Source organism: Uranotaenia lowii, chromosome 2, assembly GCF_029784155.1.
Source record: "Uranotaenia lowii strain MFRU-FL chromosome 2, ASM2978415v1, whole genome shotgun sequence".
Classification (NCBI taxonomy): Eukaryota; Metazoa; Arthropoda; class Insecta; order Diptera; family Culicidae; genus Uranotaenia; species Uranotaenia lowii.
In genome coordinates, this window is record NC_073692.1 from 435,051,568 (window position 1) to 435,061,978 (window position 10,411).

Genomic DNA, 10,411 nt, shown 5'->3' on the forward strand with positions numbered 1-10,411 from the left:
CTACATTTTTCAAATATTTCAGAGAAGTGTATATTCGGATTTGAAAACTCAAAACCACTATTCCTTGGAAAAAAAACAAACAAGAAAAGTCTCATTGGGTTCCAAATGTTCAGGTTGGAACGCGTTTTTTCTGAAATATTTTAAATATTTAGAGAAATTCAGGTTAAAACAGCTGTAACTTCATTTTTCGATGCTTTCGGTGGCTCAAACAGTCTTCATTTGATTCCTTGATAAAAAAAATCGCATATAAAAGGTCTTATTTGGTTTGGTTTTCAAGTCCGAACATGCTTTTTCTGAGCTATATCAAACATGTTGAAAATTGAGGGTGAGTCATAACTAAATTTTGAGAAGCGTGCGGAGGCTCCTTCATTCGATTCATCAGGAAAATTTTACAAGCCAAGTATTTTTTAGTTAGAAATTGTCTAGTCCAAATCAGTGTTTATCTAGATTTTTAACAAAATATAGGGGAATGAGGAATTAAAAAGGAATTTTATCTTCATTTCGAAGGTCATGCAGCTTCTGAAAAATAAGTCCAATCAATTCCCTGGACATTTTAACTAAAGGAAGGTATATTTTCATAGATAGAAGATATTGAATTTCTTCGCGGTTTATGACTTTTTCCCTATTGTGCAACGTTTGATATTATGGCCACACTAGGCACTTCTGAATAGATATTCTTAAAAATCGAAGAATAAAGACAATTTGTTTGTTTGTGAAAAAGCACGAACATCGCAGGTTTTAAAGGTTTCTGATGATTGATTAGTTTTATTTGGCCTTCCGATGGAAAAAAAAAAACGGATTGGCTTAGAGAGTTTGAATGCTGCTGCTGCTGGTTGTTTGTTTTGATTTGGCCTTCCGGTGGAAATACGGATTGGCCTAAAGAGCGCAGATTTTTAAGGCTGCTGATGCTGAGATTGTTTGTTTTGATTTTTCCTTCCGGTGGAAAAGGCGGATAGGCTTAGAATGCGCTGATATTTTAGGCTGCCGCTGCTGATTGTGTGTGTTGTGATTTGACCTTCCGGTGGAAAATAACGGATTCTATAAGGAAGAGCAGATTTTTAAAGCGGCTGTTGATGATTGTTTGGACTTTGGATAGAAAAGACGGAACGACTTAGAGAGCGTAGCTTTTTAAGGCTGCTGTTGCTGATTGTTTGTTTTGATTTGGCCTTCCGGAGAAAAAAAAAACGGATTGGCTAAGGAAGCTTAGACTTTTAAGGCTGCTACTGTTGGTTGTTAGTTGTGATTTTGCTATCCATAGAAAAGGACGGATGGGCTGAGGAAGCGCAAACTTTTAAGGCTGTTACTGTGGATTGTTTGTTTTGATTAGAAACTTCGGTATAAAAAACGGATTGGTTAAGAATGTGCAGATTTTTAAGGCTGCTGCTGTGGATTGTTTGTTTTGTTTTGCCATTCCGGTGGAAAAAAACCAATTGGCTGAGGAAGCGCAGTTTTTTAAGGCTGCTGATTGTTTGTTATGATTTGGCCTTCCGGTCGAGAAATACGGATTGGCTTAGAAAGCGCAGATTTTGAATGCTGCTGATTGTTTGTTTTGATTTGGCCTTCCGGTGGAAAATAACGGATTATCTTAAGATGTGCAGATTTTTTAATGCTACTGCTGCTGATTGTTTGTAATGATTTGGCATTCCGGAAGCGCAGATTTGTAAGATTGACTTAGGGAGCGCAGATAATTTAAGGTTGCTGCTGATTGATTGATTTGATTTGAACTTCTGATAGAAAATGACGGCTTGGTTTAGGAAACGCAGATATTGATTGCTGCTGCTGTGAATTGTTACAGAATCCGAAAGAAATGACTGTCAACAATGGAGGAGATCTTGTGTAATGTATCAAATCTTTTTTGAATGTGGAGTTTAGCGTTTAGAAGAACAAGAAATAAAAAAAAAATTGAGGCTGAAATTGGTTTCTTGAAGAATAATGTATGTTAGAAGAAAATTTGTAATGAAAATTTTAAATTTGTCATGAAAATTTGAAATTTGAAAATTTGCCATGAAAATGTAATAATGGTTGGCTTCTCAATTTTGAACTTGTTTGATTACACTTCTTAATAAAAACGCTTTCTAAAGACGAGGTAGGGTTTTTTTTGTCAAGATTTGAGTTTAAATACATCAGGTTTATTGAATTGTAAACCACTAAAATAAGTATCAATTTGGAAACGTCATATAGGACTGCTTTCTTTTTTTCAGGGATTTTTATCCTATTGGATGATTCATCCCATTTCTGCATTCCAAGTTCATTGACTTTCATTTTTAAACACCTTTTGCGATCAAGTAATTTCCCATTATTACGGTGAAATCATTTCTTGATCTGAGGGTGAAAATGACTGGTTAATCCCTCTTTAAATAAAGCGTTCAAAAAAAAAAATTAATGAATAAAAAAAATTTGATCTGAAAATTTTACTTGGAACCCCCTCATTATTTCTACTCCTTGATGTATGCAACAGCGTTAGCATGGTTTCAAATATAAGCATGGAATGATACATGACTCCACGTTGATGACGCGCAATTTTTTTTTTTTCGATATCTAGTAGCTCACTAAGCATGCCTGGAGAAAAATTTCCCTACATCAGTACATTTTGACCCGTTCATAAGAGCAAGATCACTGGTATTGGGAAAAAGTGGTAGAAATTTTGACATTTTTAAAATTTTACCATGCAAAAATGTTTTCATGATCTTTGGGCCTTTTTTAGCCTGGCCGTAGTAATTTCTGCAATGCATGTTTAAATGTAACAGATATAAATTCCAAAAGAAAAATCAAGGACGCAGGTCTTTCATTTCCCAGGATGCTTCATGTGTTTGCTATGTTGATAAAGAAGAAGAAAAAAGAAGAATATTATGCTCTTGAAGTGAATTGAACCACATAACTTACTTAACAAAAATACGTCTTCTCTTCACAAAACATACATACATACAAAACTTCTCACGTAAAAGCCGAGTTTTGCTAAATTTTACCCAAATTTGGTATAGTGGCCCCCTTTCTTTTAAGAGAGAGAGAGAGAGAGAGACTTCAAATTTCGTAGGAACCATTCCCGCACTCAAAAACGTGCCCATCAGTAGTTTCCTCGTCCATTTAGAATATACAGACATACATATTTACCAAGCATTTTAAATATCAAGAAAACAATATGCCAAAATTAACAGTTTGTTCACCGTAAATGAGTTTCCTGTGAACAAAAACATGTACCTGTAGTTTTGCAGGAAATCGTCCAAAGGTTATTACTGATAACCTTTTTTGTTATCAACCCAAAACACCACACAGACATTATCATTTGGGGCGGAAATATCACGCGACATCGACTGATCAACGCAAAGTAATGTCGCGATTTTTTCCACACTGTTCCTTGAAGATCTTGCTCGTTTTGCATGCTACAGTTTCGAACACAAAACATACCCAACTCAGCTCCGAAATAATGCCATTCACACGCATATAAAACCCAATATCTATTTGCATACTGATAAGAAGAGACACACCGTAATCATAAGCACACATTCGGCTGAGCCAGGGCAGACGCACAGGTTTCTCGGAGCAGCATCAGCATCAGCTCAAGACAATAACGGCGCAAATCTCGGCTCCCCGAAAAAAACGGAAACGACAAATTTGTGCAATGCAAACTTTCCGGAGAAAATGACATAGCGAACGACAAATGGAGCGAGAGCGGGGAAATGGAAGAAAGCTCCCAAGAAACGAATCCGAACAGGACCGGAGGACCTACGGGTTTTTTTTTTCTCTTTTCTTCCCCGGAAACCGGAAATGTTACTCAAAATATTGTTATATGTACGTGTGTATATTCAATGGACAAAAAAAAATCGAAAGCGAGAACTAGGAGTACGGAGGGAAAAAAGTTGACAGCAAAGAAAACTTTCTCCCCGAAGGGAATCTTTGCATGTGATAATGCGGAGATTCTCGGCGACAGCAAATGTTTGTACCCAACTATACATGGGGGTATGTATGAATAAGAAAAGGGTCGGGGGAGGGGTAGGTTTGAGGGCAAATTTTTCCTGTGCCAGGGCATTCAAACACGAAGTGAAAAATAAGTTTTCAAACTCGTTACAACATTGTTGTCAAAATTGGGATAGCGACTGGGGAAGTTCAGAGAGAGAGAGAGAGAATGAAAAAAATGGAAAAGAATGATACAAGTACCAATCGGGACAGATTGGGAGTTTTGGAACCCAAAGTTTGGTGGACGTTTCCGTTTTGAATTTTTCTGATTTGGTTTTTTTCTTCTTCCTAGAATGAAGAAAAAATTGAAACGTTGAAAAACGACCTTGGGCTATTTGGGATGAAGAAGTAATTTTCAGTGCTCCAAGTAGCTTGGTTTGTGGAACTTTATCAAGAAATTTTACACACACACATCCAAAGAAGAAATTGACATTTTGTAAAGAGCTTTTTTTTCTATAATATTGGGTTTTTAACAATAGGAATAATCATAAATAGTGAAATTATTACTCAGCTATCTTTTGCTGTATTTCATTCATATTTTTTACACCTTTTCCAGCGTTATCTGCGAAGCATTTTTGGTTTAATTTGCCAAAATCTTCTGTGCAAAGTTTCTTATCTCTGGCAATTCAAATAAGATATCATGATCCCTTGCTCGCCAAATTCCGCCAAAATTCTAAATGATGCTCTGCTTATAAAAAGCTTTCCTTGAAATTTTTGGCCTACTGTGAGTTGAAATACCGATCTCGAACAAGCTTCTAATTAAATTTTGTGAATCGCAGCAACCGTGATGAAATTTTAAATATTGTGGAAGTTATTCTATTCCAAGAACAATAATGAGAGTGTTTTTTCTCCAACGCTTGCTCCTGCTTTTTGGGATTTGTGGAATATCAATAATAGAAGCGGCTCCTGGTAGGATATTTTCCTATGTTATTGAATGTCAATCTTTTTAGATCGTTCAGAAGTGAAAGCGCGAGTGCCATCTGTCAAAGTTGCTAGTGATTTATAAACTATTTTTAAACGTAGGAAAGTTGAGAGAGTGATTCTTTACATATGAATCTTACATTAAAGGACTAACGGTCGGAATTATTTTGCTTTGCCCCTAGATAAGGTTGTTTGCTACTACGGAACATGGGCTAACTATCGAGCGGGTAATGGAAGGTTTTCCCCCGAAGATGTCAACCCAAATCTGTGTACCCATATGATCTACACCTTCGTTGGATTGAACCGATCTACGTATGAATTGATGCTTTTGGACAAGTGGTTCGATGTTGATTTAAGTAAGGTTCATTTGTTATTTTTTACTCAGAAAGTTCAAGTTTATGATTTTTTTTTCACAAATTTCCAGAGGGTTTAGAGAAATTTGCCAATTTTAAATTGGTGAATCCCAACCTGAAACGTTTGGTGGCCATAGGTGGCTACAATGAAGGATCTTCGCAGTACTCCACAATGGCAAATAGTGCCGTAACGCGCACAGCATTCATCAACTCGGTCGTTTCCTTCGTCAAGCAGTACGGTCTCGATGGCTTCGACATAGACTGGGAGTATCCGACACTGCGTGGAGGTCAAATCTACGATCGGGAAAACTTTGTCACTCTGTTACAGGAAATGAGAGCTCGTTTCGATAGGGAAGGCCTGATTTTGTCTATTGCTGTGGCAGCGACTCCCGACTACCATCTTTCGGCGTACAACGTTCCGGAAATAAACAAATATGTGGATTTCGTTAATTTGATGAGCTACGATCTGCACGCCTACTGGGATGGTTCAACTGGACATAATGCGCCCTTGTATGCGGCAACTTGGGAAACCAGCTACTACTCGAAAATGCTGAATGTGGTAAGTGCATGTAGATGGTAAATTTTTGCTTCGGAATCATTTTCACAGATGGTGAAAATCATATCATTTTTTGTGAAAAACGTGTATTTTGAATACATATTATCATCAATACTAGTTAAAATGTCTTAGGTGTAAATAACTATAAGAAGTAACAAACTTCAACAGTTAATCTGAGTAGTGATCAGGTTTCAAAGTTATGCAATTTTAAGAGTTCCAATGACCTCATTATTTTTAAATCATTAAACGAAGACTGAGCTTCTAATATTTTTTTTTTTTTTAAAGAAAGGTTAGTAAATTCATACTGAATCATAGCAATCGAAAAATTCCCTTTAATTCATCAATCAATCGAAAAAACACACTGAAGAAAATAAAAAGTTGCTATCGAAATATCGGTATCTGAACTTTTCTTATACCGTGGTTGAATATAAGGGAATCTTTCGATAGCTTTTATTCAGTAGAGTTGTTCAACCAAGTAGCCTTAGGTGGCAAGTGAATAATTCTGAATTTTTTCGAGAGTTTGACTAGATTTTTTTCAAATAAAAAAATCATCGTATGTGCACAAAATATTCCAGGAACACTGAAGAAATGACAACTTCGGACCAAATTCATCATTTTTTCAATTTAAACGACCAGCGTACCTCCATCTGATTTGAACTTTATAGACCCTTAGTATTTTCAAGTTCAAAAAAGTCAAATATTGCCGTCCTTCCTGTTTCGAATCTTAAGCTTAGGTTTCATTCCAATACAGAAAGTTACATTGTAAAGCAAAGCTTGAAATTTCAATTTCACTTGTAGGCTGCCTGCGTTCAAGGCTGGTTGGACGATGGATTAGATCCGAAAAAACTGATCCTGGGTGTTCCTGTGTTTGGCCACACCTTTACTCTAGCAAGTACCACCAGCAACGGAGTTGCAGCTCGAAGCACTGGGGGTGGCCAAGCTGGTGCCTACACACTTGAATCGGGAACGCTGTCCTATTTGGAAATATGTGAAAAATTCAAGAAAGGAGGATTTACCAAAGTTTGGGACGATGTGCAGAAGGTGCCTTACGCCTATAGCGGAAATCAATGGATCTCTTACGACGATGAAACTTCACTTTTGCTGAAGATTAACTATGCCAAAAGCAAAAATCTAGGTGGCTTAATGGTCTGGTCGATCGAATCCGATGATGCCAAGAATATTTGTGGAAATGGTGCAAATCCGATCGGAACTTTTGTTTACAAAAATGTCATCGGAACACCTGGTACAGGAACAACGACCACACAGAAACCCGCAACGACAACGACGCAAGCTACAACTACTACCACTAAAGCTACTACGACTACAACCAAAGCTACAACTACTACTACAAAAGCTACCACAACAACCACAAAGCCTACAACTACCACAACTAAAGCTACTATAACCACCACCAAAGCTTCTGTCACAACTACAGCAATACCAGCAACACTGACATGTCCTCCTTCTGGCTTTTTACGAGATCCCAACGATTGCAGAGCTTTCTACCAGTGTTACCCGGGATTGTAAGTACCACTACATCTAGATCTTTTTGTGATTTTTTTTTTCATAATTTTACTGAATCAAAGCAATCAAAGATTCACTTTAATTAAACAACGGTTTCGATTGCTTCGATTTAGTAAAATTATTCAACCATGTAGGCTCACAACACATATTTAAAAGTACCATAATTTGTTTTTTTTTTCTCGTTCCCAGCCCTGTCTACACCTCCTGGCGATTTTTGTGCCCATCTAATTTGGCGTTCGATTCAACCACGAATACATGCAACTATACGTTTTTAGTTAATTGTTAAATACTTGATTAGGTTTACCTTTATCGAAACAGCTTGTTTTATTTCATTTTATTAAAAAATATTTTTTTGAGAAGAAATGTTTTTTTTTGTGCTAGTATCTAGTCATAAGAGTTTTTTTTGTTCGCTAGATGAATCGATAAAAAAAATAGTATTTTTAATTTTACAGATAAGCTGTTTTGTTTCTACCGTTCCGAAGCAAAAAATCGTCTTGGAAATGGTCGTGTTGAGCTCAAAGACCTATTCCCGACGCCGTGTACCCACTTGGTGTATCAGTTCGTCACACTGACCGATACGGCGACGATTGCCAACTCCAATGCCCTCCAGACAGATTTGGCGCAGTTTCCAGTGCTACGAAACAAGTCACCCGAAACAAAACTGTTGATCTCAGTAGGCGGTCCCATTTTCCCTTCTCTCACATTCTCCAATTTGGCAAAAAACAACACACTGAGGCCGGCCATGATTGCTTCGATTAAAAATATTGTAGTGCAGAACAACTTCGATGGCGTTGATCTGAGTTGGTGGTATCCGGTAATGAAAGGTGGTGTTCCAGAGGACCGAGAAACCTATATTCAGCTTCTTTCAGAACTACGAGCTGCTCTGAGTCCACTCGGGAAAATACTAACGGCGTCTGTTGCCCCCACAAATGATTACTTCCTGTCATCCTATAACGTTAGGGAAATGAACAACTATCTAAACTTTGTGAATGTGATGGCTTTCGATTTGTATACGTACATGAATTTTGTCACGGGACATAACGCTCCCATAAACCCATCTCCATCAGAAATTTCGTCAACCGATCGACAATTCAATATGGTAAGTTCAGATCAGATGCACTATTTTATTTTGACTCACAAATATTTGTTCAATTTGTAGAATGCCATTTTGACTGGATGGATTGAAGCTGGAATATCACCTCAAAAGTTAGTTCTAGGAATCTCCGCTAATGGTCATAGCTTTAAGCTCGCTAATCCGGACTCCAATAAACCATTCGTTCGTACCACTGGCCCTGGACCTAACGGACCTTACACCAACGAGAGAGGAGTTCTAAGTTACTTGGAAGTGTGCGAACAGTTGAGGAGTGGTGGATGGACTCAAGTGTGGGATTCAGTCCAGGAAGCTCATTACGCTTACAATTCGAATCTTTGGGTTTCTTATGAGAACATCCATGCGGTTCAAACTAAAGTTCTTTTTGCGAGAACCTACTCCATTGCTGGAGTAGGACTATGGGCAATGGAAGGTGACGATATCAAAAATGTGTGCGGTGCTGGGGCAAGTCCACTACTTTCCACAGCGTATGCTATGCTTGATATCCTTAAAGCTCCACCTGCAACTTCAACTACCTCGATACCTACTACAACAACCACAAAACCAACAACAACAACTACTACAAAGCCTACTACAACAACCGCTAAACCAACTACTACTACAACAAAACCTACTACCACTACCACAAAGCCTCCTACAACTACAACGAAGCCTACAACAACCACCACAAAACCAACGACTACAACAACAACAGTAAGATCAACTACCACCACATCTACAAGCTCAACCAGGCTTACTACGACGACAATAAAAGTGCCAACCACCAGTGCGAATCCAACGCACTGTCAAGATAATGGATTCTTCCGAGATCCGTATGATTGTGCTCTGTACTACCAGTGCAAAAACGGAGCAATAGTAGGAAGCTTCAGGTGTAGCTTCGGGCTCTACTTCGACCCTCGATACAACGTGTGCAATTGGCAGCGGCAGGTGCCATGCTGACAAAGCCGGAAAAATCTTGTTTTAAAATTATGGCTGTAAATAAAAATAAATTAAGTATTTATCAAGCAAAGAATACCATTGGTTAAGATTTCACTCATTCTATTGGGGATCACTTTCCTTGCCGAAGGAAAAATTTAATTTAGTGTTGTAATCTTCACAATAGTTATCAAATTTTCACTGAGCCATCACTAGAACCCATACTAAGATAGCAATAAAAGACCATCAAAAGTGGATTTTGATCACATTGTCGCGGCTAAGGTTCAGTCCGCAAAATATCCGAGCACCTAATTTTCTTATTGCAGTGCAGTAGATTCTACTTGCTTAAAGCTTATCTATCAGCAGCAAGCAACACCAAACAGCAAGCCCCTCATTGCGCCAAAGATAAGGAAGTTGGAATTTTAATTAGCTCCCGCACCACCGCACAAACCTATCGAGCCGAAAATGGATCATCGTTGAGCCATTCATTGAAGATATTCCGCTTTTTTGAGTGCCACATCCGCCAAGAAGACAAAGTTTTCCATCGAATTGTAAGCAGGCAAACAGCCAAGTGGGTGCTTTACCGGGTTATGAGACTTGGACTTGGACCCACGACGACGCTCAAAGCTTGCAGCAATAAGTGGAAAAGAAGTGACTCGAGGAAGGGGGGGTGGGTGATCTTGATATGTCATCACTTGCAGCGCAGCACCACACCTAGCCCGGCTGGCTGACTTCCTCGTCCTGTAATCATCCGGCGTCGTTCTGTGTCGGTTGCTTTTCCGAAAGATATTTTAATTTACACGGCTTGTTGCAAAACACTTAATCACCTATGCAAATTTGACAGTTTTGGGAAGTAATTTATTACAGTTTCATTCGGTTTTCGTTCCTTGGTTCGGCTTGATGGTGACAAGTTTTTCCGAATGTATAGGTTGTATGTATTGTTATCTGCGAGAATGTCGTTCCGAAGTGTGGATGTCTGTGTTTCAGAACCCGTGCGAGTGATCTGGAGATTGTGACTGCTTGCTGATATCGGGAAGATGGATTGAGCTGAGTTAACTTTGCTTCCTGTTAAAGGTT

At 38.4% G+C, this 10,411-nt stretch overlaps 1 protein-coding gene across 2 annotated transcripts; it reads left to right on the plus strand.

The window, feature by feature from the left end:
- Positions 1-4,687: 4,687 nt before the first annotated feature.
- LOC129749925 (acidic mammalian chitinase-like) lies at positions 4,688-9,420 on the plus strand. Of its 2 annotated transcripts, XM_055745057.1 has the most exons (5): positions 4,688-4,863; positions 5,058-5,231; positions 5,300-5,787; positions 6,583-7,307; positions 7,498-7,655. In XM_055745057.1, the coding sequence occupies exons 1-5, from the start codon at positions 4,788-4,790 to the stop codon at positions 7,592-7,594; spliced, it is 1,560 nt and encodes a 519-aa protein (XP_055601032.1). In that variant the 5' UTR covers positions 4,688-4,787; the 3' UTR covers positions 7,595-7,655. The 2 variants fall into 2 exon arrangements, with proteins under 2 accessions (XP_055601032.1, XP_055601031.1); XM_055745056.1 differs by lacking the exons at positions 5,058-5,231; positions 5,300-5,787; positions 6,583-7,307; positions 7,498-7,655 and adding exons at positions 7,761-8,407; positions 8,468-9,420.
- The last annotated feature ends 991 nt before the right edge of the window (positions 9,421-10,411 follow it).

Excerpts from the sequence above, each read along its gene's own strand:
- LOC129749925 (XM_055745056.1), top strand. The coding sequence starts at position 4,788 with ATGAGAGTGTTTTTTCTCCAACGCTTGCTCCTGCTTTTTGGGATTTGT. Across the intron at positions 4,864-7,760 it reads AATAATAGAAGCGGCTCCTG|ATAAGCTGTTTTGTTTCTAC; the intron begins GTAGGATATTTT and ends TTAATTTTACAG. Across the intron at positions 8,408-8,467 it reads CCGATCGACAATTCAATATG|AATGCCATTTTGACTGGATG; the intron begins GTAAGTTCAGAT and ends TTCAATTTGTAG.